The sequence below is a fragment of the Abramis brama genome (genome assembly GCF_963993115.1).
Source record: "Abramis brama genome assembly, chromosome: 17".
Classification (NCBI taxonomy): Eukaryota; Metazoa; Chordata; class Actinopteri; order Cypriniformes; family Leuciscidae; genus Abramis; species Abramis brama.
In genome coordinates this window covers 24,629,759-24,657,610 of record NC_139979.1, presented here as the reverse complement: position 1 = coordinate 24,657,610, position 27,852 = coordinate 24,629,759, and the positions used below count along the sequence as shown (strand labels likewise).

The 27,852-nt window shown below is 39.7% G+C and overlaps 1 protein-coding gene across 2 annotated transcripts; it reads right to left on the bottom strand.

Moving 5' to 3' along the window:
* Positions 1–3,878: 3,878 nt before the first annotated feature.
* On the bottom strand, positions 3,879–24,772 carry LOC311067323 (angiopoietin-1-like). Of its 2 annotated transcripts, XM_084089095.1 has the most exons (10): positions 24,632–24,772; positions 24,169–24,527; positions 16,816–16,971; positions 16,491–16,612; positions 16,147–16,379; positions 15,058–15,185; positions 11,955–12,056; positions 6,538–6,704; positions 5,717–5,847; positions 3,879–4,717 (listed from the first exon to the last, which is right to left on the bottom strand). In XM_084089095.1, exons 2-10 carry the CDS (start codon positions 24,490–24,492, stop codon positions 4,557–4,559), a joined length of 1,524 nt encoding a protein of 507 aa, XP_083945221.1. In that variant the 5' UTR covers positions 24,493–24,527; positions 24,632–24,772; the 3' UTR covers positions 3,879–4,556. The 2 variants fall into 2 exon arrangements, with proteins under 2 accessions (XP_083945221.1, XP_083945220.1); XM_084089094.1 differs by having other exon boundaries at positions 24,169–24,772.
* Between the last annotated feature and the right edge of the window lie 3,080 nt (positions 24,773–27,852).

Sequence of the window (27,852 nt, the reverse complement as noted above, 5' to 3'; positions counted from 1 at the left end):
ATATAATGAAATGCAGCACAGGGCTCGGCGCGATTCTGTACCTCAGAACAGCCCGTGAATGCTGAGAGCCTCCGGGACTCTCAGCATCATGTATTTCCTACTGTCGGGTTCGCATCTCTTCTCTTTATTCCAGAGCATTAGATGTTTTGTATTGATTATCTTTGAATTGATTATGTAATTGCCATGATACATTTACCTGACATAATAAATTGTAAACATTTGATTTTATTATAATCGACTCTGACATTAGATGAATCAGATGAAATAACGAGAAAATAAATATGAGAAAATGTATTTCATTTAATCAAAATTACTTTGACACGCGGAAAGACAGTAACACACAAGGTCTCCCCACTGGTCGGATGCCTGATTTGGACCGATCGAGTGCGGGCTTACTCAAAGCATCAGGACCTCAGACCAGCTCTTTGTCTGTTACGGAGGCCAGCAGAAGGGAAAGGCTGTCCAAGCAGAGGATGGCTCACTGGATAGTGGATGCCATCGCCTTGGCTTACCAAGCACAAGGCGTGCCCTGCCTGCTCAGGTTGCATGCACACTCCACGAGAGGCGTTGCATCCTCCTGGGCGCTGGCAAGTGGCTCCTCACTAACAGATATCTGTAGAGCTGCGGGCTGGGCGACACCTAACACGTTCGCTAGATACTAAAGATAGATACTCTAGATACACTAGATACTCTCCTCCCGTGTTCTCACCCTAAACGGGTAGAATCACTGAGAGGCCCCGCTCTGTCGGCTTGCTGCACCCTACTGTGCACCCTTATTGGACCCTACGGGGATCCCATGTGTGTATATTTCTCCATTGCTGCTCCTAAGCCCGTGTCTTTCCCTTTGGCTAAGTCACCCAGAATTCATATGCAGTACAATCTTCTGGTTAGTCCATATGTATATCCCCACATAACTCCTTCGGGGAAGAATGTGGCTTCCGCAGCGTTCTCCTTCCCATAGAAAGGGCACGCTTCTGTCACGGTTCATAAATCCTTTGTCTCTTTCTTGTCTCGTGTTCTGTTGTTGTGTGTGTTTGTGTTCTGTGTACTGACTGTGTGGGCGTGCCGGATCATTAGCGCTCATCAGCAATCAAGTTCATCACTCCCGTCACCAGCTGCAGCTCATCTCATCACCCTTTATATGCTCACCACTTTCTCATCTCCTTGTCAGATCGTTGTTTGTGGTATCCCGGTTGTGTTCCAGTCTGCGTCTTGAGTCCTGTGCCTTCCTTGTTCCTGTTCGTGTTCTGTGGATTCTGGATTATTTATCATCGTTGGAGTTTCTCACCGCACTGCTGCACTTCCACTCACACCGGGTTTCATCTGACCATCGGGGTCCCTGCGCTACCAACCTGACGATCCTGAAATTATTCCTCTGCCATTCTTACTTCAATAAAGAGTTTTTTACTTGCATCTTGCTTCCACTTCTCATTCGTTACAGCTTCCCAGTGTTATCTGATATCTCACTGTATGGGTTATCAGCAATAACAGCAATAAAACCATCTTATCTGATGGTAGTCATGGTTCTTGCCCTAGTTGGGGGAAGGGACCATAGATCCCAGAGTGAGTTTTAAAGATTATTTGTTAAATATAATAAATAATTGTGTCTGATTTGTCTCAGTCGTTACAGTGCATTAGGGTGTTTTGTGTAACATTTTATACTGTTTACATCACAGTTATTGCATTGTTTTAGTGTCATGTGTTAATATGATGGTGTATTGTCTCTGTGACAGTCTGCATCCACCTTCCCTGTGGCTTGGCAATGACATTGTAGAGCCTGTCAAGAACTTTGTGTATCTGGGATCCATAGTGACAGACAACGGGGACCTAAAACCAGAGATTACCCGCAGAAGAGCCCTGGCTGCGTCAGCCCTGCAGTCTCTCTGGAAACCACTTAGCACCAGACCATCTCACGCAAGACGAAGCTCCGGATACTCAGCAGTACTCTCCATCCTGCTTTATGGCTCGGAGACTTGGCCCTTAAATAAGACACTGGCTGCAAGATTAGATGGCTTTGATAGCAGGGCTCTCAGAACCATCGAGAACATCAGGTGGCCCCAGCGGGTTTCCAATCAAGTGCTTAGAGCCCGCACATGCCAGCCCAGAGCATCCTGCTTGGCTGCGCAACGTCGCACCCGCTGGTTCGGCCATGTCCTCCGCCTTCCTCCTGACCATCCGACGAGAGCCATTCTCCAGTTTGATCCGAGGGCCGCAGGCTGGAGACGACCACGAGGTAAACCCCGTACCCGATGGCTTGACATCCTTGCGGGCGACCTCCAACAACATGGAGTTGCTGTGGAGGATGCAGAGCAGCTGGCACAAGACCGTAGTCTAATGGGACGCGAGGGAAACTAAACAATCAAATTACACTTCAAATACTTGTTTTCACTTCAGCAATAATATGCCAATGTCATCTTTAAAAAGAGACCAAACTTAAGTCCAAAGTGATCCAAAGTATTTAGGTTTGTTTAAAGTTTTAGTTGGAAATTTCATTTTCGGGTCCTAGCTCAAAAAGTAAATAAATAGATTATAACTACTGCATAGTTATAATTTAGTACTATAAAATTCCCCAAAAATACAAAATGTTAAATAAAAAACATTATCAAACTAAAATATAATACAACTGGTCAATTATTTTCATTGAAATAAAAATAAAAAACCTGAAATTTTTGATGATACGATCAGTACCAGAGGGTTAACCCCGCCCATCATGTTACCTGATTATTGGTTCAGTTGCCCCACCTGTCCTCCCTCGTTACCTGCCTTGTTTGCTCCCTATTTATTCTCCTTGGGTTTTTAGTCCTGTGCCAGTTTGACATCTTATGTACTGTTTGTGTCCTGCCCTGCCTGATCCTGTAACCATGTCCCGGACTTGTTTTCCCCTTCGGGGTAGTTTTGTTTTGTTTTCGTTTTATTGTTTATCAATAAAGTCCATATCTCTGCATCTCTGAGTCCTCTCCTCATCACTTTACCCTAAACTCTAACAATATAATAGTATTCCATATATGATAATATATATTTTCAAATCCAAAATATTTTCAAAATGTTTTTCGTTTTATTCTACTGTTTGCAAAATAAAAGAACTTGAGCAACTCTTTTTGTTTTTTCAAGCTGCTCAGTTGAACTCTCATGAACTTTAATGATTTTGAGTATTATTTAAAAGTTACAGTTTAATTGTATGTAATTGTTCTATTCATGTGAAATAGTGCACATCTGTCCTCACCTGATGTGTCTCTCATTAACTCCAAATAAATCTCAGCTGTTCTTATAAGATTGTCAGATCTCTTCTCAGTTAAATGCTACTAAAATAGCTATTGTCCACAAAGAGCTTGCAAAGCATCAATGGTATCTCATTGTTGAAAAGGGTTGCTCAGGTGAGGGTTACAAAAAAATACCAAAGCATTAGAAATACCATGAGACACAATAAACAAAGAAAACTGGTTAGGGAGGCTGTCAAGAGGATTACAGGAACATTAGAAGAGTTGCAGCTTTTTCTGGCAAGTACTTTTTGCTCCCTACATTATCTCTACACCACTGCTATCGCGCTGCTTACCACCTGTGAGCATGAGTGCACACTTGCAGATGCAGTTGTCGTTATCCATGTCTTTTGTGCTAAAGTCTGCCCCATTTATCACCAAACTGCTATGCCTTCCAGCTGTACCACTGTAGCTCTTCAGGAATAACCTACAGTTTAATTGTATGGATAAACAGCTTTGGCATTTTGATAACTTTATTTGTGCTATACAAGAAAATATTCATATTATTTTAGAGCAACATGAGGTTGATGACATGGTCAATTGTGAATGATGACAGAATTTTCAGTTTCTACTGAACTCTTTTCTCATCAAATCAGAAAATGAAATAACAAAACAACATGGCCTGTTTTGTCAACCGTTTATTCAAATCATATTTGTAATGTTTGGAATTAGAAGTTACAAATGATACATCAGATCTTTCACAACAGTTTACAGCAACTTTTACTGCACACAAATCATCCTGTAATATTCTGCTTCTAGCAACGCTACACACAGTTTACTGTTCATAAATCAATTGTTTTCCCCACATGCACATCCATACACAAAATATAACATTTTATTTTATAGACATGTACAAATATTATGCAAAATTGTATATATGACACAACTGCCATCAAGGCTATGCAATTCAACCTCAGAAATGATTCCAGAAATAATACTTATCACTAAGTCATGCATAAACAATTTTTATCATGCATATTCCATTTATTGTATTTCTTTAAATTATGCTTGTGTTTATGCTTCTTTTCTGATTGTGGCAAAATAAAAATGTACTTTAGAAACAAATTAATACATTTGCTGAAAGTTGATGACACTGGTATGTCAAGTCCTCAGTGGAGAGTTCCAGCAAACAATAGACAAAGAACACAATGTAAAAAATGAAGAAAAGCAAGAAACAAATAGTTTGACATGTCATTTCCCACACAGTTGTGGTTAAAATATTTAACCAGTTACACAGCATAAGGTGTAAGAAAATACCTGAAGAAATCTGAGATTTAAGGATGACAGAGATTTGATTTCTCAAAAATGTAATGGGCGGATCATCATGGTGGTGGCACGTAAAGAGTAGTTGGGGCCTTTAAAGTAGTGCCACTTGATGCCATCAAGTTTGCCAGAATTTTGCCCAGAGGTGTAGTACATACCGTTGAGGTTTGATGGGCCACAGGCATCAAACCACCAGCCTTCAGAAGAACAGAGAAATTAGAGACATGTCATGGATGGATGGATGGATGGATGGATGATACTGAACTCTGAAGCCCTTACAGCTGTATCTCTGGTCTACAATTATTCACATTGTGTCTTATAGGTTAAACCTGTGTTTGTTAGGGTCTGTTGCTACTTTTAGGGTTTAGAACACTTCAAAGAACTTAGACAGAGCCTTATGTTTCCATCTGCAAGATAAAACTAGGGTAGGACAAAAAAAGTATATATTTTAATTTAGAACATTTATCTTTTTTAGCATGGATAATAAATTTAAGTCTATAGAAGAAATATAATATCCTACATCTTAATCTAAAACACATTTGAATATTTTACAGTGTTTATTATAAACACTTTGCACATCCCTGTTAAAACAGCTGTTTGTTTGTTTGTGTGTGTGCGTGTGTGCGTGTGCGAGCGTGTGTGTGTGTGTGTAGTGTAAAAACAAATATAAATCATATCAGAACTTTTGCACTTTTAATGTAAAAATTGCAACCTATGCAATGCCACTTAAAACCTGACACATTTCAATACTTGTGAAAAAATAAAAACTTACAGGGTGTGCGCACCCTTTTATAATTGGGTATGTAGCTGTGTTCAGAATTAACTAAACATCAAGCTCATGTGAAATAGTGCACATCTGTCCTCACCTGATGTGTCTCTCATTAACTCCAAATAAATCTCAGCTGTTCTTATAAGATTGTCAGATCTCTTCTCAGTTAAATGCTACTAAAAGAGCTATTGTCCACAAAGAGCTTGCAAAGCATCAATGGTATCTCATTGTTGAAAAGGGTTGCTCAGGTGAGGGTTACAAAAAAATACCAAAGCATTAGAAATACCATGAGACACAATAAACAAAGAAAACTGGTTAGGGAGGCTGTCAAGAGGATTACAGGAACATTAGAAGAGTTGCAGCTTTTTCTGGCAAGTACTTTTTGCTCCCTACATTATCTCTACACCACTGCTATCGCGCTGCTTACCACCTGTGAGCATGAGTGCACACTTGCAGATGCAGTTGTCGTTATCCATGTCTTTTGTGCTAAAGTCTGCCCCATTTATCACCAAACTGCTATGCCTTCCAGCTGTACCACTGTAGCTCTTCAGGAATAACCTAAAAGAGAAAGACAGATCGTGAATAAGAGAGTATAAATGTAATGATGGCTGTTTTAGTAAAAACAGGACAATGGATCCAAATACAGCTGACGGTTTATTTAAACAAGACAATAAAGTAAATCCAGTTATTTGTTAGTTCATGATACCTTATGCACAGCAAACAGCACCATTGTAAGACAGCATGTCAAGTTAAAACATGTCCAGTTTATGGGTTAAACTAAAATAGTTCAGTGGAGCACAGTCAATAGAATAGAAGCTGACTCATCTTCAAAAAGTTGGTGCTCATGTCATGAGCTGCTACAAAACAACAATACACAGAGATGTCTGACTGATGCAGACAAATTGTGAAAATGTGTCTTTTGTAAACGGTCCACAACTTTTAAAAATGCATCTAAGACACATTCCTCTGCGTTGTGTCTAGCTTTGACTGTGTATTGTGTAAACAGCACCATAAAGAGACAAATTAACTGTTCATAATCTCTCAAAATTGATGATAAATAAACAACACTGAAGCCAAACTGAATGTATGAATGTTTGTTCTCTGTGATAAGGATGTGAGTGAGTTTGATCAAGCAGCACAAAGCTATGCACTATGGGGTTTTAATACTATTTGAAAAAAAGACCATGAGAGCTTTCTAGCATGCTTAAAGTTTGTCATGACTGAGTTTTAATACATTTATTTCTCTACCTGTAGTTTTGCTTCTCACTCCCAAGATAAAACTTGTCGTACTGGGAGAAGGCCAGTTTGCCATCCCAGTCTGTCAACTCCAGTCTAAGAGTGTACTGCCTCTGACTGGTCAACTGGTACACCAACTCATTTCCCAACCAATGTTCTCCAGTCAGACTTCCAAAGCCCTGAAATACACAAACACACACATTTGTTTGACGGTAGAAACTTTCTATTGACTTCTGCTATTTAAACACAATTTTATGACAATTTGTGTACATTTAGACAAATATTTTACAATTCAGCAAATTGATGAATTGCAGGTATGTTTTTGTAAGATCTGCTTACACTTATTAGGTTTAAGGACCAACCTTCATATGGTGACGCTTTACCTACAAATAGTGCTTTTTCACACAAGTTACATTATATGAAATCGGCAACTCAAACAATATTTTTTAACTGTCATGAGATGTTTTAGATGTTTTACATTGAGCTAATATTCTCTATTCCCTAAATGTTTCTGCATTTTTACATTTTCATTATTATTTGCCATTATTTGTTGACATTATTACGTTGACGTTATTTGTTACATTGTTCCCTTATAGGAATCTCGCTAGAGAGGCCAATCTACTTCGAGTGAAACTAAAACGAGCCAATACACATTGGCATGCAATCCTTTGCATCAGCTGTTCAGCCTCGCAGCGCGGGTATATAATGAGCAGTAGGTGCGATTGCATTTCAGCTTTTTGCTACGGAGCCAAGCTCTCTACAAACTTCCAGGAGATTGTGAAACTTCGAGACAGCTTTTTTCTCGGACCTCTCCACTTTGGTGCGGGCGTGACGGTACAGCAGCGAGAGCGGTCTTCTCTTCTCTCTCTTTCTCTCTCTCTCTTTTTTGTTTTGGATTGAGCAAACAAAAAGCTGTTGTCACAGCTGGTAAGGTGCGCAGTGAGAGTTTTCACGGCTGGTAAGACCAGCGAGAGAGAAACAGCGCACAGACAGGTGCACATTCCTGTCTGTGTTCGCGGTGACCGTTTCCCTGCGTGCCTTAGCACCAGTGAGAGCAGTCCCTAAAAGAGCTTACACAGAGCGCGTCTTTAAAAAAAAAAAAAAGATGACGTTCTATCTGTGTGTTTCTGGATGCGGTCGTTACCTGGGATCGTGGGATGGTCACGATCGCTGCCTCATGTGTCAGGGCCTCGAACACGCAGAGGCAGCCTTCATGGATGACTCATGTACCCATTGTGAGAAGATGACCGATCTTGGACCTGCGAGTTTTGAATTGGAGCCTCCACAAGCTACCGTTCAAAATGCTCAGGCAGAAACGCATTTTCGAATGCATCCGTCCCCAAGATTGGTTTGCAGCGATCGACCTGAAGGACGCGTACTTTCATGTCTCGATTCTTCCTCGACACAGGCCGTTTCTGCGTTTTGCATTCGAGGGTCGAGCATATCAGTACAAGGTCCTGCCCTTCGGGCTGTCCCGAAGACACCCTGTGTCTTCACGAAAGTCACAGAGGGGGCCCTTGTTCCCATGAGAGAACAGGGCATTCGCATCCTCAACTAGCTCGACGACTGGCTCATACTAGCACACTCTCGAGATCAGTTATGCGAACACAGGGACCTCGTGCTCAGGCAGTTGGGTCTTCAGGTCAACTGGAAAAAGAGCAAACTTGCCCCCATGCAGAGGATCTCTTTTCTCGGTATGGAGTTGGATTCGGTCGAACAGACAACCTCAAGAGCAACGTGCTCAGTCGGTGCTGAACTGCTTGAACACGTTCAAAGGCAGGACGGCGGTCCCACTGAAATTCTTTTAGAGGCTCCTGGGGTATATGGCAGTGGCAGCAGCGGTAACCCCGCTTGGGCTGCTCCATATGAGACCGCTTCAGCACTGGCTTCATGGCCATCACGGCACTCACCGGGTGACAATCACACTGGCGTGCCGCCAGACCTTCAGCCCATGGTCAGACCTCTCATTCCTGCGGACAGGAGTCCCCCTGGAACAGGTGTCCAGGCATGCTGTGGTATCCACAGATGCCTCTGCCACCGGCTGGGGTGCCACGTACAACGGGCTTGCAGTGTCAGTGGTGTGGACGGGCCCCCAACTGCATTGGCACATCAACTGCCTCGAGTTGCTAGCAGTACGTCTCACTCTGAGCTGCTTAAAGAGGCCCCTACTGGGCAGAGACGTGCTGGTCCGTACGGACAACACTGCGACCGTTGCGTACATCAACCAACAAGGTGGTCTACGCTCCCATCGCATGCCGCAACTCGCCCGCCATCTCCTCCTCTGGAGTCAGAAGCATCTCTGAGGTTGCTTTGAGCCATGTATGTCCCCGGTGTGCTCAACTGTGTGGCCGACGAGCTATGACGAGCTGTGCTCCCGGGAGAATGGCGACTCCACCCCCAGGCGGTTCAGCTGATCTGGAGGGAGTTCGGGGAGGCTCAGGTAGACCTGTTTGCCTCCTCAGAGACCTCCCACTGCCAGCTGTTTTACTCCCTGACCGAGGAAACACTCGGCAAGGATGCACTTGCACACAGCTGGCCCCGGGCCCTCCGCAAATATGCCTTTCCCCTGCCAGACCCTGTGCCAGACCCTGTGCAAAGTCAGGGAGAACGAGGAGCAGGTCCTTCTGGTAGCTCCCTATTGGCCCACCCGGACTTCCCAGAACTCAAGCTCCTCGTGACAGTCCCTCCCTGGCCCATTCCTCTGAGGAAGGATCTTCTGACTCAGAGACAGGGCACCCTATGGCACCCGCGTCAGGACCTCTGGAAACTCCATGTCTGGTCCCTGGATGGGACACGGAGGTTCTAGGTGACTTACCCCCAGAGGTACTTAACACCATCACTTCTGCGCGAGCGCCGTCTACGAGACATGCGTACGCCTTGAAGTGGAACCTGTTCGTCGAGTGGTGTTCTTCTAGAGTTCGGGGCGGGTGACAAACACGTTGTACTGAGGCCCCAGCCTGGCTATGTGCCCAAGGTTCCTACCACTCCCTTCAGGGACCAGGTAGTGAACCTGTAAGCGCTGCCCCTGGAGGAGGCAGACCCAACCCTGGCTTTGCTCTGTCCCGTTCGCGCTTTGCGTATGTACGTGGACAGAATTCAAAGCGTCAGGACCTCAGACCAGCTCTTTGTCCGTTACGGAGGCCAGCAGAAGGGAAAGGCTGTCTCTAAGCAGAGGATGGCCCACTGGATAGTGGATGCCATCGCCTTGGCTTACCAAGCTCAAGGCGTGCCCTGCCCGCTCAGGTTGCATGCCCACTCCACGAGAGGCGTTGCATCCACCTGGGTGCTGGCATGTGGCTCCTCGCTAACAGATATCTGTAGAGCTGCGGGGGGGCGACACCTAACACATTCGCTAGATACTATAGCCTACATGTAGAGCTATAGTACAGAACTCCTCCCGTGTTCTCACCCTAAACGGGTAGAAGCACTGAGAGGCCCGGCTCTGTCGGCTTGCTACACCCTACTCTGCTCCTTATTCTCCAGAGTGAAAAACCTGTGAGTCCTCCAACACCCTCGGCCCGGACTTGGCAGAGCGTCCGGTGCCAGGCCTTTATCCGTTGAATCCTTGAGAACCGGATTTAGGCTGGGTTCCATATGTGTGACCCTACGGGGATCCCATATGTGTGTCCTCCACGGCTGCTCCTAATCGAAGCCTCGTGTCTTTCCCTTGGGCTAAGTCACCCAATATTCATATGCAGTACAACCTTCGGGCTAGTCCATATGTATTTTTCCACATAACTCCCTTGAAGAATGTGGCTTCCGCAGTGTTCCCCTCCCATAGAAAGGGCACGCTTTCCCAGTGTTATCCAATAATCTCACTGTATGGGTTATCACGGAACAACAGTGACAGATACACTCTGTGTAAGCCCTCTCTTATCGTCCTTCCAGGCAAGAAGGGGTAGAGGCTTGCACAGGGCACTGGATGGGGTGCAGCAGCTGTGGCGTTTTGGTAGGGATTCCTATCAGTCGGTCACGACGTACATAAAAGTGATGACTGATAAGGGAACGTCTCGGTTACATATGGTAACCCTCGTTCCCTGAGGGAGGGAACGGAGACGTACGTCCCGTCGCCACATCTGCTGCTCAGCAAAAAACTGAAATGCAATCGCACCTTCTGCTCATTGCATACCTGCGCTGTGAGGCTGAACAGCTGATGCAAATGATTGCATGCCAATGTGTATTGGCTTGTTTTAGTTTCACTCGAAGTAGATTGGCCTCTCTAGCGAGATTCCTATCAGTCGGTCAGGACATACGTCTCCATTCCCTCCATCAGGGAACGAGGGTTACCATATGTAACCGAGACGTTACATTGTTACATTGGCATTGTTACATTGTTACATTCAAACATGGGGATTCAAGACTGTAATTTGACTATAATTCATATTTGACTATAATTCATATCATTTATATAATTAATTTGTGTCATGTGTCAAAGTCAAAGCTTTACTTGAAAATTCAAGCTAAATACAGGGACAATCCCAATTGTATCATGCCAAGGTTCACAACAGGTATCATTTTATAACAGGCAATGATCAAAAACAAACCAAAGTGCTTTATACTAATGAGAGTGTAGGTGCAGTCAATAATGGGGATGGTGAATGGTTATTGGCCAATTGGTGGGTTGGTATCACAATAAGTATTAAAAAATATTATAAGAAATTATAAGAGTTGGGTTGTACAAAAACAACTGACTGAAACTTAAACCTAGTCCAACCCCTTACTCAAATTCATAATTAGAATATTTACCTGGTGTTTAACAAAGTCTCCATTACTTTTTTTATACTAATTCATAATTCGTGGACACAAAATCTTGTTTTGTTTTGTTTTTTCTTCCCACATGTTATGTGCTGTGCTCTGTAGTTTTTACTCAGTTTCTATCATGACAACTTTCCGGAGATTGGTAAGGTAATAGAGATTGGCATGGTAATGCATATGGCAATGTTAAAGTATTTGGTCTTGGCGGAATAGATCTGCTACTTTTTTTTTTTCATAAACACCTACAGTAATAGGATTTGTTTTGTGACAGCTGCTGCATTGTATCGTGGAAATATTACCCATTACAGGATCAGAATAGTGAAAATTGGCTTGCTCACACTACAGGCAAATCATGTCCTCTCGATGAGTCAAATCAAGATGGCAACTGCTGCCTCTTTGCGTGTGCCAGACCAGTCACTTCTGGGAGTTATGCCAGGCCTCGATCAGCACTGCTAATAAGTACAAACTTATGATTTGTCCTTTCAATACCCTTTGCACATGCTGAACTGCACTGCTGGCTTGCTTTGTTCAAAAATGATGTTCCTTAATATTTTTAATAAGGCCTCGTTCGTAATTTCATTCAGAGTAATAAACCTAGAATCCAAAAACATTTATTGCCATTTCAGATGTGTCTTGATAAATTATTTGTTTCACTCCGTAGGACTGCATTTTACCATCTTATACTCTTTCCAGGTTCTGTGGAAGTCCAGCGTTCCATCTTTCCTCGATTGTATGATGGTCCAGCCCCCACCAGCACTATCCATGTTGCAATAAACCTAGTAGGAGGAGATATAACAGGATAAGACATCGGCTTCTAGTATTTATCTTCTACTCCTCAAATTCAGAGATTTTATCTCCATAAGTTAGAACAGTGCATAAAAACCTGAGAGTAAGCATAAAAATGTATGTTTTTTAAGGAAGATTGTGCTTTGAGTGGAAAATGATCGTTTGTACACTTACAGTGTACAATGTAAAAAAAAGTAAAATTGCATTAAAAATGACAGATTTTTGAATTAACTTAAATGTAACTAATTTTAGCTGGTTGAATTTTTTTATAGTATATCACTCTTTCACTAATATAGGCACTGACCAGGTCAAATGTAATAATGGGCATGCCAATGACAGCATTTGAGCTCAGAAATAAGTTACGAGGCCAGTGCAGGTAGTGTAAGTTCTGGAGTGCAGCATTTACCCAGCTGTTACTCTGAGAGTTCAGCCAAGAGTATTTCCAGCTCTTGCTCTTCCTGAGCCAGTCAATACCTATTCCAGTGTAAAGCACTCTGGCACATAGATATACTGTAGGCTGATTACTCCAGAAAAACAAACAAACACAACATTTCTGGTTTATGTGTACGACCTTGACTTCTTTCAGTGTGTCACCCATGGTTTATTAGGAGTGTATTCTCTGCAATTTGGAAGTATTTTCTCATTAATGCAATTATCTAATCAACCAATCACATGGCAGTTGCTTCAATGCATTTAGGGGTGTGGTCCTGGTCAAGACAATATCCTGAACTCCAAACTGAATGTCAGAATGGGAAAGAAAGGTGATTTAAGCAATTTTGAGCGTGGCATGGTTGTTGGTGCCAGACGGGCCGGTCTGAGTATTTCACAATCTGCTCAGTTACTGGGATTTTCACGCACAACCATTTCTAGGGTTTACAAAGAATGGTGTGGAAAGGGAAAAACATCCAGTATGCGGCAGTCCTGTGGGCGAAAATGCCTTGTTGATGCTAGAGGTCAGAGGAGAATGGGCCGACTGATTCAAGCTGATAGAAGAGCAACTTGAAATAACCACTCGTTACAACCGAGGTATGCAGCAAAGCATTTGTGAAGCCACAACACGCACAACCTTGAGGCGGATGGGCTACAACAGCAGAAGACCCCACCGGGTACCACTCATCTCCACTACAAATAGGAAAAAGAGGCTACAATTTGCACGAGCTCACCAAAATTGGACAGTTGAAGATTGGAAAAATGTTGCCTGGTCTGATGAGTCTCGATTTCTGTTGAGACATTCAGATGACAGAGTCAGAATTTGGCGTAAACAGAATGAGAACATGGATCCATCATGCCTTGTTACCACTGTGCAGGCTGGTGGTGTAATGGTGTGGGGGATGTTTTCTTGGCACACTTTAGGCCCCTTAGTGCCAATTGGGCATTATTTAAATGCCACGGCCTACCTGAGCATTGTTTCTGACCATGTCCATCCCTTTATGACCACCATGTACCCATCGTCTGATGGCTACTTCCAGCAGGATAATGCACCATGTCACAAAGCTCGAATCATTTCAAATTGGTTTCTTGAACATGACAATGAGTTCACTGTACTAAAATGGCCCCACAGTCACCAGATCTCAACCCAATAGAGCATCTTTGGGATGTGGTGGAACGGGAGCTTCGTGCCCTGGACGTGCATCCCACAAATCTCCATCAACTGCAAGATGCTATCCTATCAATATGGGCCAACATTTCTAAAGAATGCTTTCAGCACCTTGTTGAATCAATGCCACGTAGAATGAAGGCAGTTCTGAAGGCGAAAGGGGGTCAAACACAGTATTAGTATGGTGTTCCTAATAATCCTTTAGGTGAGTGTATATAGCCTATTAATTAAAGTATTTAGGCCTATTAATTAAAACGGTAACACTTTACGTTACAGGTATACGATATAGTAATGACTATAAATTATGCATAATTGCATGCAACTAACCCTAAACCAAACCTAGCATGTAGTTAATTAATGTTACTCAGTACTTAAATGTATAATTACTGTAACAAGGAACACAGGTGTTACTGTAACACCTTAAAATAAAGTGTAACCATTAAACTTATCATAATGTGTCATATATTGAAAAAAAAGAAATGCCTAGCAAACTAAAAATGTACATGGCAGAACTTTATTTTACAGTGTACCTGTTACACATCTTGTACATGCTATAGTAACAACAGTAAATTATGCATAATTACAAGCAAATAACCTTAAACCAAACGCTAAGCCTAATTATATAGTAAATTCATTAATTAATATTATTCAGTACTTATTTGTATAATTACACTGAAACTTGGGCACCTTAAAATAAAGTGTAACCACTTACACTTTAAAACAGAGATGACATAAGTTAGGTTAGTATCTTGATGTTGGTTTAAATAAAGATGGAGTGTATAATGTCTGTGTCACTAGTTACAGGACCAAACAGAATTTCAAAAATAATGACTTTTAAACAAGGTACACAAACACTACCCCGCCCCCACCTGTCATTGGTCGATCAAAAAGATAGTCCCGCCCCAAATTTATGCCAACTCATCCCATTGCCGTTGTTGCTATGTCATACTGCTCAAACAAATAGTAATTCTCAACCCAAACTCATGAGAAAAGTGACTATTTTAGGAGTTGCCATTTTGATTTTTAGGGGGGAAAGCATGAAGGTCAAACCCTAACATCTAAATCTAACTCTCAGTGGGATGTAAGCAGGTCATACGAAAATATATAAATGAGATTCATATGAATTCGCCAACTCTCATTGCCATTAGAGTGTGTTGGTAATGTTGAAAGTACCACAAAAAAGTGTTGGCTGAATAAATGGCTTATTTATAGTTGTCTCTGCACATTAAGGTAGGAGAAACTATTTTAGAACTAAAAGAAATACTCAGTTTCCTTGAGAAGGGGGGGGGGGGGGGAAAGTGCTGTATAGGTACACTTCCACCATAACACATGACAAATGCAACACTATTGTCCTCACTACTGTAGCTGTGTTATCAGATCCCATTTAGACTGACCTTATGCATGTCTTGCATGCTAATGTAGATGGTGTAAATTCCACTCCTGTTAAATCCAGCCCTGAAGAGTTCGGCACAGTCTCTGTATTTTATCATATCATCCATTTGTTTGAAAACATTTGGACTCACTGCTTCAAACAGGCATGAATAAAAAAAGTAAAGAATGTGTTAAAATTTTGGAGAAAGAGAGAAAACAAACAGGTTTGTAAATAGGCAAGCTAACTAAACACAAATAACTGTCGTCATAGTCTTATGGATATTAAAATTAGATGTTTGCTCAATTCAGTGTTGGGCTACCAACTGAATCTTAAAAGCCTTAAGTGAATGAACAAATCTCTCTCTATATATGATTTGCTCTAACTGCTCAGTCTGCTGGAGGTTGAAGAGGGACGTGAGAACTGTGAGACTCTGTGACTTTTCACACAATGTTTCAGATCCAAGTAAAACTTGGCAGCAAAAGAGGTTATTTATGGTCTGCAAGAACCCTGATGTGGGCCAGTCAGATTTGAAGTCTATGTGATGTAAAGCAGACAGGTTTAAAGAAATTAAGTATGAGCTGTGACAAAACTGTCAGTGCAAAACAATACTGAGTGTTTGTGATCTCACGAATGTTCTTCTGAAAATATAGACTATGGATTAGGGGTTAATTCACACTAGTGCTTATATTTGAGCAGGGTAGATGGTGGTGTATATACAATTCCAATAGATAATAAATGAAATATGACAATGACACAGTGAAAATTTATAAGGCTGATTCTTATAAGATATTAACATACGTTCATGAGTATACATTCATTTGGTAGCATTTTGGTAGAATATTTTTAAACGATGGAGTCCTTCTGATGCATGGAGTCCTGCACATGACATGCAGAAAATAAAAATAGAATTCATTTAATTTGTGGCCATGTTGTACTAATTTGTTCTCTTGTTTTAGTTCCCTTGGCCACGTGGCCACAATGTGGCTAAATTAAAACAAGGGAACAAATTAACAAGATGTGGGAACAAATTCTTAAATCATGGCCATGCTATCTTGTTTATTTCCCCTGAATGTCATGTGCAGTACACAATTTGTTTCTCCAATTTGTGTACCTTTGATCTTGGAGCACAGTTTCAACAGATCATTGATGGTACTATACATTTGTAGTTGCTCTCGGTAGAGGGCGCTGTTGTTTGAGACAACCTGCTCTAGATTGAGCTCCAAGCTCTGTATTGAAGAGCTCTGGGATGCCAGGAGTCTCTGAAGCTCTGTCCGCTCACCCTTTATCCAACCCAGTTCTGCATGGTGACGTGCCTCCATGTTAAGAATACGCTGCTCTAGAGTACTGAACACAGACACAGACATGAATAGGACAGGGTTGCATTTGACAGTTACCAGAAAACAAAAAAAAATTAAAAAGTAGAAAAGTGTCAAAAATGGTGTCAGTGAAAAATACCCTGTTTTGTCCCAAAGCTGGTTGATCTCACTGGTTTGCCAGAGGAGTTTGTTCTCAAGTTTGTTGGAGGACAGAGCGTTTTCCAGTGACTGAATCTCAAGTCGAAAAGTCTGATTGAAAACCTGTCATATATATATAATGACATACTGCATTTGATGTGTTTTAATGACACTTTTAAGTTTCATAAATCCCTGTGGCCATCAATGCACTGTAAAAAAAGGGGTGTTTCTTATTATGTAAACTCATGATTTCCCAAGAATACTTATTAGCCAATATTAGCATGTTTTGATAAATGTTTTTGGACGTTTTGGATATGCATTCACACCTGTGTCTCCGTGTCTGTTAGTCTCCTGATGTGTTGGGTGGACTGGGAAAGTAGCTTGGTGCCAAGATCCAGCATGGTTGTCATTTCATTATGTAGAGCAATATTCTGCAGGTGTGTTGTGTCTTTTGTCAGACTGTCCTTTACAAAGACCTCAATCTATATGCAAACACACATATGCAAAGAGAGAGAATGAATAGGAACATACATTATTCATTGTGGGCTTTATATATGGTCACATATAATATATCTAAATACTTGCAGCTGTGCTTTTGGGGGCAACTGTATGATATTGAATCAGCCTAGTATTGAGCAGCTACACACTCTGAATAAGACTGTATTTATTATATTTTACAGTCAATTTTCTCAGTTTAAAGTGTGGGAACCAGATAGAAAAAACAATGAGGAATCCTAATAAATCCTCAAGCACCCAGAGTATCATTAGTAATGTCTTTTTGTGAAATATTTTTTTAAATATGAGGCATTCTACAACATTTTTGAGAGGGAATGGGGATAAATACTCTATTGAACAATGAATATTTATCTATAAACTCCAGTTAAAATAACAAAACATCTGCGAGAGTCTATTTGGACAAAATAGGCAAAGTCTATTTGGAATCCCATGTTGGTGATATAATAGAGATGTGTTTGTTAGCTCTGGCAACCTCGTGCATGAAAACTAAGCTTTGTGCAGTTGTGCTTATGCAGATAGTTCCACAACATGATGAAATGTGTTCGGCTGGATCACTTATATCAGTGGTTCCCAATCCTGGTCCTGGGGACCCACAGCTCTGCACATTTTATATGTCTCCTTTATCTGACACACCCAGTTCAGTTCATAGAGCTCTTTCCTAACGAGATGATGATCTGAATCAGGTGTGTTAAATGAGGGAGACATACAAACTGTGCAGAGCTGTGGGTCCCCAGGACCAGGATTGGGAACCACTGACTTATATGAAGGCAGTATAGTCCACTTTTGACTGTCTTGGCATTTCAATTTATCCCAAAAGTTCTAAATGGGTCAATGACTTGAATCCACATCTTCTGAAAAGCATGTTTTTAATTTCTTTATAAAAACTAAACATACCAGGAAAAAGCAGGACATGATTTCACAGAGAGGAACCCTGAAGACCCACATGAATGTGTATCAATGTTAGCAAGTCTCTTACAATATAAAATAATTTGACCTTTTTATGACAAGGCATGTATGTGGTTCAACTGATGATAAAAACTGACGTTATTAAAATTACATTCAAAAACTTTTGAAATTAGTGTACCGGCACTTGTTATTACTTTGTACTTGATGGTAACTTCACAAGACATTTTAGAGTTATTAAATTGGAAAATGGTATAAAGGCTTTTCAAAACCAAAAGTAACCAACATGAATACACTTCTAAGATCTTTTCACATGTTATCATGGCTAAGTTCAATCATTTTTGATCTGACACTTTAGCTGCGTCTCAATTCTGTGGCTAAATGCTTCGAAGGCTGCATGACCACAGTGCCTCGACGAAGACTGTGCCAATTTGAAGACTCCTTCGAATGTGGCCAACAAATGTGTCTTTCTTTCCCTGGACCCTAAAGGATAGAACTTGTGGATCCCTGTAAAAACAACTGTTTATATTTTAGTTTTCGAGAGAGAAAATGCTGGATTACACTTTTAAATGTAAGTATTGGGTTTCAACTTACTCAAATATCTAACTATATTAAAAAAATATTTAAAGCTGTTCAAATATTGACTTACATCTTACAAGATGCAACTTTATAGATAGTTTATACTCTTTAACCTATTTAGACAGGTTGTGAACCAGACAAAGCAGGGTCCACAACTATTAATACTATTACAGTTTACTATTACTCTCTCAAACCACTCTCTACTTAACCATAAGTCTCACACTTCTGCTATGTTTGTAGTTTTTTAACACTTTTTATTCGTGTTTGTAATTCTAATTAAATCCTGTGTAATCCTGTTGCCCGCCCTGTGTATACCCCTCATTTTCATCAGTTCATGGTCAGTTATTGTCTTTATGCAAAGTTGTTTACACTGTGTTGTTCTTGTCACAGTATGGTGGCTGTAGTAAGCGCACAATCACAAAGGAGATCACACAAAGGAGTCCTTTAATAAATTCAACAAGGAACACATAGGAGAATAACAAGAAAAAAAGCTCAGGAAACAACCAAGTCTAACATAAACGAGACTGAACACCAAACAGAAAGAACTCCAGGCTTAAAGGTGCTGTATGTAACTTTTTTACTCTACTAAAGCATAAAAATACCATAATATGTTTGCAGATATTTAGGAAACATGCTAAGTTCACATACTTGTTTCTCTGAAAAACACTTCTACAGCCAGTTATTTTACTTATTATTTTACATGTTCATGTTTTTGTTTTGGATGCGTGATCACCCAATAGTATTTCGACACCCTGGGATGCCAGTTGGCAGGAAACACAGCGTATCGCAGCCTTGGAAACGAGCAAACAAACTAGGTCAGAGATTGCAGATTCTACACAACCTAAAAAGCTTCGGTATCCATCTAAAAATCTCTATGAATGAGAGCATATTAAAACGCGGATAAATCAACTCATCAACTTACGTAAGTCTCCTCTGCTTTCACTGTCAATTGCGCTCGTTCATGTTGCGTGTCCTCAAACTGGCAACCCGCATGAGCGTCAAGTCTGAGGAGGAGGGGGCGGGGGAAACAACAATCTCCGATATTTTAAATTTGGACTGCAGTACCTATTTGGACCACTAGCTGTCATTCTTATAGACAGCACCTTTAAATACACTGGGAGAGTAATCAACTGAACAGAAACAGGTAAAAAAATAAAATAAAAAAGGAAACTAACTAGGGAAACCAGGCAGGCAAAAGTTAAAACAAAACCAAAACTGAGCAGTTCTCTTGTCTGGCTGTCTAATTCTCTCATTTGTTGTAATACATACTGCTACCTTTCTACTCTCCCTTCATCTTCTGAACACTGCACCATTGCAGATGATTTCAATTAGATTTGAAAAATAATTTTAAATAGAACTGTGATCACTCTTTTATACATAATTGACCCAAATGAGGGTCAGTTCATGCATTCAAACTTTTTTTTTTTATGAACCTTGCTTTGTGTACACTGTAGGGACAGAAAAGGTGCAATTCAATCTACTAAAAGCATTTTTTCTTTCCATGGCTGAATGCTTGATTTTGTGCACCTGCTAGTAAACACTTATCAGTTACAAACTGAACATATTTACAAATGCAATGATATTATGACGCTTCTGCTTACTGTTAGTCTTTCATCACAAAGATAATTTGAACACATCCCACAGCGTACAGCTATAGTTCTGGTACATTCTCTGGGTTCCTTATCAGCACTTTATACAGTGTTTACAGGAAGAGATATTTTCAGCTGCTCTCAGTGAGATGGAGTCCAAGATGTATTAATACTCACTGCATTGAAGTGATAGCTTTATGTCCTCTGGGCCTGGAGTGTATAACACTCAGCTGAAGTGTTGTAACAGGATGTGTTTATCTAGTGCCCTGCATCCTAAGATTGTTCTAGCTGGACCAAATAGCCACAGGCAGAGATTAAACAGGTCTCAATATTCTTTCAGAGCATATCAGTGGTTAGAGAGCAGGGGCTGTAGTTTGCAGATGGTGCAGACAAGAACACTTTTCAATGGGTCAAGATAATGCAGACTCACTCAGATGCATTAGTGTATCATCTGAGGTAAATCATCTCAAATTATGTATTTGTTTGATAGAGTTCTGAGGTGGAAATGATGCTGATGGAAATGACATTTTAAAGATTTCTGCAATACAATTTGTTATTCCTTTGTCTTGCATAATTTGCATAATTTGACATAAATTAAATTGGTGTTGAATAATCCACATTAAAAAAGGCACTGGTAGATGCTATTTCAACATGATCTCACGACCAATTCGTACGAATTCGTACGAGTGATAAAAAAGTGGCTAATTCGTATGAATTCGTACGACTTCACTTGTACGAATTTGTACGATTTGTCTAAACCCACGTGATGGGTAGGTTTAGGGGCGGTCGTATGAATTTGTACGAATTAGCCACCTCGTAGAATTCGTACGAATTGCGAAAATAGCCGTATTTCTTTGCACTATGCTATTTGCACTAAGTGTAAATAACTATTTGATTGGAGCGAAATTGGTTTGATAGAAATTATGCCACAAATTTGAGTTAAATTTTTTTTTTTTATTGTATTATTATTTCTAGATTTTTTTTTATATGGTTAAGATTAGTAAACAAGAATTAAGTTTTATAGTGGGTTTTCATAGATTATGGCTAAAAGTCTCAGTCTCAGACAAAGGTAAAACCTTAAAATCTAGAAATAAAGGGCATTTAAAAAAAAAAAAAAAAAAAAACTAAATTAATGTATCCAAATCACATCTAAATGTAATCATAATATAACAAAAAGAAAGAAAAATCTGTTTGCTTTATTAAAATCAACTCCTAAAATTTAAGAAACAACCAGGGGGAAAAAACGGCATTAAACTGTAATAAAGTGCATTGATCAAAGCGTCACAAAATAAAAATCCTATGGCATGTCAGGTGGATTTGGATTTTTTTTTTTTTAAGACCAAAAATATATACACATGTAGGCATACAATGGCAGTTTGAATGTTTATTTTCATTTTTTTTCCATTAATCATCAGTCATTAGTCTGAAAAGACCTATATTTAAAAAAATATATATATATATATAAATCTGGGCATTTGCTGTGGTTTTTCAATCTTCAGTTCTCTGATTTTACATAGAACATAGTCCCTAGGGATAGCATTCACCACTAGTTGGTTCGGCTCACTGGGATTTGAAATTGGGGACAGAGTGTGTTTTCTTAGGGACGGATCATGTCTCCCCCATCAGCCCAGAAACACACAACCCTTCCCATTGGGGCGCCTACTCATTAGAGAAAGCTCTGACAAAGCACTTGACCGATAGGAATGCATAAAATCAATTTTGAAGGTGTGGAAAGAGCCGTGTCAGTTTGAAATCAAGAAGGAATACAACAGTCCAGTTGTGTATACAAGGATGAGAAGCACATTCTCACTGGTCTCATTGGTCATTGCAAGCAATTTCTGAATTTTTTGTAACACATTTTGAAAGTTTTCTGTGATGGGTAGGTAGTGTTAGGGTTAGGAGACTGATAAATAAAGGATGTTGATAAGCAAACACCAGGGCTAACACAAGCAAAGTTAAAACAGTGCTGCTAAGATGTCAAAATCTGTAGATCTCCTAATCCACAATAGAACAAATTTCTTAAAGTCTTACTGATCCATGAAACTTCACTAAGACCAACCCCAACTCATGAGAAAACGTAATTATTTTCTGTTTGGGTGGATTTGTGGCAAATTCATTTGAATTTGTACAAATTAGCATGATGGTCCAGCTCTAAACCTAACCCTCAGTTGGGTGTCCGCAGAGAGTAAAAAAATTATGAATGAGATTGTACGAATTCATGCGAATACCAATTCGCCAAAGTGTAAAATACACTGTAAATTTGACATTACCAGTAAAAAAAACTAACAGCTGTGCTTGCCAGAACTTTGCAGGAAAAAATGATAGCAACATTTTAAGTTCTATTGAACTTAAATTATCATAAAAAAGATTATATATGTTTCATTGACTGAAATAATCAAATTACTGTCAAATTATGTTTTTTCACTGAAATTATAAGATTACTTAACAACATTAAGTACACTTAACAACATTTTACTGTAAAGTTACATGAAATGTCCCTTTTTTTTTTAATACAGGTTTTCACTATAGGCTAGTAAGGGCATGTTCCGGTAACCAGTTAAAAGTCCTTTTACCTTTTTTTTTTTTTTCTTTTTTTTTTTTACAGTGAAGTGAGAGTGTGTTGCACTAGACTGTATCATTGACTGTAAAGCTGTTCCCCAAAGTAATGCTTGACATTGAGAGACTGAACAGAACCTAAAGTGTTTCATTCTTATTTATGTGAGCTCTGCGGTTAAAACCCACTTTATAATGAACACATATATAGCTAAGATAAATTCATTCCACAACTTTCCACAATTTATTGGTGCATTAAATGTGCTTAAATGAAATGGATGACCAGGGTCCTAGCCATTATTTCAGAAGTGAGGGGAAAAGAAATGTCAGGTGTGAAACCAGGTTTAGTCTGCCCTTTGTCTACTTGACAGATTTTTTTTTCTTATCTCATCTCTTGCTTTTAATTGGTAAGAAATCACATACACCACTGAATAATAACCACTAATATCTATAATATTTTTCCCTATATTGCCTATACAAACACCTGTGCATTAAGTTTTTACAATTTTTATACAAAATTTTATACAAAATGTTATACAGTGTCAAAAAATATCACGTTTCTGCAGAATAAGGCAGAAAATATACAGTATAGGTTAGCAAACATTACAATTGTTAATGTTTTTGAATGAATGAATGAATGAATGAATGAATGAATGAATGAATGAATGAATGAATGCTTTTGCTCTCCAAGGCTGCATTTATTTAATCAAAAAATACAGTAAAAAAAATCTGTAATATTGTCAATTAGTATTACAATATATTGTAAAATGTGATTTATTCCTGTGATCAAAGTTGAATTTTCAGCATCATTACATCAGTCTTCAGTGTTACGTGATCCTTCAAAAAGCATTCTCATAACTGATTTGCTGCTCAAGAAACATTTTTGATTATTATCAATGTTGAAAAAAGTTGTGCTGCTATTTATTGTCCACGTTCCATCAGTAAAAGCGTTTCTGCTTTGTATTCAGCTGCTGCTACAGCGAATAGCTGGATGCCTTTGTCCATATAAGGGATTTCCTGGAAGGTCATAAGTTATTTCTTATACGAATACGTTTCGGACTTTCTGTGAGAGAGATCGCCCTCCGGCTTCGAGTACACCTTACATAATGTGAAACACATTACACGAGTGTTAGTGTTAGCTAACAAGTGTTAGCTTGAAACCTGGAGGAACTGTGGTAGAAAATGTGTTAGCGTTCCATAATGTTCAGATCGCCTTGTTTTGGATAGGAATAAAATTACAGCTCATGCAAAGACTATCTTGTCTCTTCGAATTTAAATCTAGATTTATTCACATTGTCCTCTTCATGAACGAATGTATGTTTCATTTACGTTCCTCCCACCCCACCCACACCTTAGTGCGAAGAACAGTTGAATTATCCGAAGAACCTTTTTACACTAAAAAGAACCATTTGTGCAATAGAAAGATTACATGAAAGGTTCTTCATGAAACAATAGATGCTAATAATGAATCTTTATTTTTAAGAGTGTGTGATCCGTTCACTCTCCTCTCGCAGAACATTAAATGACATGTTGACTTACCTTTTGGAGCCAGCGGGTGTAATTTTCCATGGCAAGCTCCAGGTGTTGGATCCGCTGGTTTAAGTGGCTTTGCTTCCCCTGAGGAGATTCTTTCTGGACACTGTTACCTTCATAATTGCCATCATGTTTTTCTGGCCAGCTACCAGTTCTGCTCTCCTCAGGTTCTGGCAGTATGAAGGTACAGCTACATTCTCCATGCTGAACAGAGTTTAAATGCTGACTGCTTCCACCAGAAACATCTGTTAATTTGTCCACAGGTGAATCTTCAAGGCTTGATGTCCTCACCAGCAACAGAGTCAGATGCAGAAGAACAGTGATCTTCATCTTTATGGTAAAGCAGGTACAGACTGCCAAATCTCCTTTTATGGATTGAATGATCATCAATAAATGCATTTAAAGGTCCATCTTGAGATACAAAGAAGAATTTTTTTCCAGACACTATGATTCCTGTGAATGAATTTACCATAAATACACCAATCCTCTGTCCTGCTCCAGAACCATAGAACAAGTGATTGCCACCTCTGCCTCCACACTTATGTGTGTGTGTGAGAGTGAACAGCAGGTTTTGTAGACTGTGTGTTCAGAAAAGACGGCTGGTCAGTGTGTGTGTTTTAAAGGGGTCTGAGTGTTGTAAGAGTAAACTGCTGGCAGACTGTGAAAGAATGTGAGTGAGAGTATGTGTGTCAGTGTGTGTGTGTGTGTGTACCTGGTATTTCCTATGTTATGGGGACCAAATGGATACAAGGATAGTAATAGCAGTAAATATTGACCTTATGGGGACACTTTTGGTCCCCATGAGAAAAACAGCTTATAAATCATACTACATGTTTTGAAAATCTAAAAACTCAGAAAGTTTTCTGTGATACGTATGTAGGTTTAGGGGTATAGGGTTAGTGTAGCTGGATGGAATATACAGTGGACATAAATAAATATACATAAAATCTTTACATCCATAAAACATGGAGAACCAACATGTGTGTGTGTCAGAAGCGTGCGGTCCATATAAGCTGTGAATGCTCTGCATACTCAAGCCATTTGTGAACTCGCTGATTAGTATTAACACTATAAATTACTATAAATTCCCTTATTTGAGGTATCATAAAGTGTACATGATTGATAACATTTTGGTAATACGTATGTAACTGTCTGTCATTTATTTATTTGTCTAAACAAAGGTAATTGTCTTCAAATCTGCCAGATACGGAGGGTTTCAGGTAAGCGGATACACAGCAGCTTTGGCGCCTACGCCTACGCTCTGCAGTTTTGTATCATCATCATTGTCCCTCGTTCTCATTGGTTTGCTGGCATATTGGGGGATTTCATGCGCTGGGAAAATTGTCCGTGAATCGCTTACCCAAGAGGAAAAAGCTGTTTTATTCGGATATATACGTACAATAGGGAAGGAAAGACTATCACAACATCTGTTTCATGTCAAATTTGAACACACACTGCTTGATACTGATCTAAAACTAAATACATCTGAAAGATAAATGTTATGATTTAGCACTACTGAAAAACCCTGATCCCTCATATCAACAGCTTTTTCTTAAACAATGTTTTACAATATATAATACTATGGCAACTTTTATTTATTTGTCATTATTCATAGTAAAACATTCAAATGTGGTCTTAAACATTATCACTAAACATTATTATACATTATACATCCTTATATAAATAGACCTTTTTGTGAATACACTTTCTGTGTGTTGTTTTAATGTCAGTAAAAGGCAAGGGTTTTACATTTCTGTAAATTATGAGAATAATCTCATGACTCCTATAACCTAAAAACTGTTCTGTACAAAATGATTTTCCGATAAATAATTGCTCTACAGGGATGTTTCAGTAATTACTCAACTTTTAATGTATCATTGGTGGTATGCCCAGTGTAATTAATGATTATTTTAGAACTTTTTTTATTTCAATTGCATATTTCCTGTTCTTTGACCTATGAAGCAAAATACAGATACATTTGGAAAACAATCAAAACTGTAATTATGTATTAAAGGGATAGTTCACCCAAAAAATAAAAATTACTCCATGATTTACTCACCCTCAAGCAATCCTACAGTAGGCGTATATGACATTCTTCTTTCAGACGAATACAATCTGAGTTATATTAAAAACTGTCCTGGCTTTTCCAAGCTTTATAATGGCAGTGAATGGCCATTTATGTTTTGAAGTCCATCAAAGGGCATCTACCCATCATAAAGGTGCTCCACGTGGCCCTGGGGGGTTAATAAAGGCCTTCTGAAGCAAATCGATGAGTTTGTGTAAAAAAAAAATCCATATTTAAAACTTTATCGACTAAAATAACTAGCTTCCGGCCGACGGCCGTACGCATCAATCTACAGAAAGAGTAACCTTTGACATATGACGCATGACGCACTGACGAACGAGGAAGCGCAGAGGATAGAGCAAAACAAAACACCAGTCACGAATTAGAAGTCTAAAATGACAATTTTACATTTGACAAAAATGTGGGAGGAGCTTGAGTTTGTTGCCCAGCCCTGTTTGTTTGAACCGCGAGAGGCATCAAAGCTTACGCTACTCCTACATCCTACATCCTACATCATACATCGTCAAGTGTTACTCTTTTGGCGTAAGTCGACTTGTGTGGGCCGTATGCCGGAAACTAGTTATTTTAGTCCATAAAGTTTTAAATATGGATATTTTTCTTACACGAACGCATTGCTTCGCTTCAGAAGGCCTTTATTAACCCCCCAGGGCCGCGTGGAGGACTTTTATCATGAATGGATGCACTTTTATGGACTTCAAAACATAAACGGCCCTTCAAGTCAAGTCACCTTCATTTATATAGCCCTTTTAACAATATAGATTGTTTCAAAAAGCAGTGTTAATAGGAAATTAAAGCAACAGAGATTGTTTTGGCTTTACAGCAGCTCTAGAATAAAGTTACTGTCCAGCTAAAGTTAGTTTTGATTGATTCACTTCCATTGCAAAGATCATTAGTTATTAACTTAGCTAACACGACACCGTTCTATTGAATTGAATTGAAACACAGAGGTAAAGGGAAGGAGGCCTTCACAGGGGAGAGACTAGTTGAAACTTCAGGACTGCGTTGTCGTCGCGACCAGGCGCAGATCCTTCATCAGATTTGGAAACGGCCTGGATCCGGCAGACTGCAGTAAACCTTGGGATAAACAGAGAGATTAATATTAGCGTAGATGCTATTCACTGCCATTTCTGTCAGGACCACTATTATCAAATACGATTGACAATTAGCATACAGTTAATTAGCACCCTCTACCCCCCCCCCCCCCCCCCCCCCCTTTAGGTTAAACAGAACATAACCAACATGAATGTATAGCAGATATCCTTAATTCAAGATTTTAAAGTACAACATAATTTGAGAATTTATTGATTCAAAGGGCACTCAGAAGGCCAAATACTGACTGCACGAGGTGGAGCTGGGGATGGAGGAGGGTAATTAGCTCCTGAGAAACATGATAACTGTTGATAATACTGAAGAAGCTTATATGTTGTTACAGGTCCCGGGCAGTTGGGAGGACTGTAAGCAGTTTAAAAACTTAACAGTAAATGAGAGAGAGAGAGACAATAGTTAGTTGTTGCTTAAAGGTCCTCTTTGTTGTCTTTTAATCAACATTGTACTTCAGAGTCATTAAGACACTTTGAATCACAGGATTCAAAAATACGTTGAAA

What these genes read in the sequence shown, in the direction of transcription:
- LOC311067323 (XM_084089094.1), bottom strand. Translation starts at nt 24,561, where the DNA reads ATGCATTTATTGATGATCATTCAATCCATAAAAGGAGATTTGGCAGTC. An exon ending in CAGCTTTGGGACAAAACAGG is followed by an intron (nt 16,380 to 16,490) that starts GTATTTTTCACT and finishes GTCTGTGTTCAG; the next exon opens with TACTCTAGAGCAGCGTATTC. An exon ending in TGCACTCATGCTCACAGGTG is followed by an intron (nt 4,718 to 5,716) that starts GTAAGCAGCGCG and finishes GTTCTTCTGAAG; the next exon opens with GCTGGTGGTTTGATGCCTGT.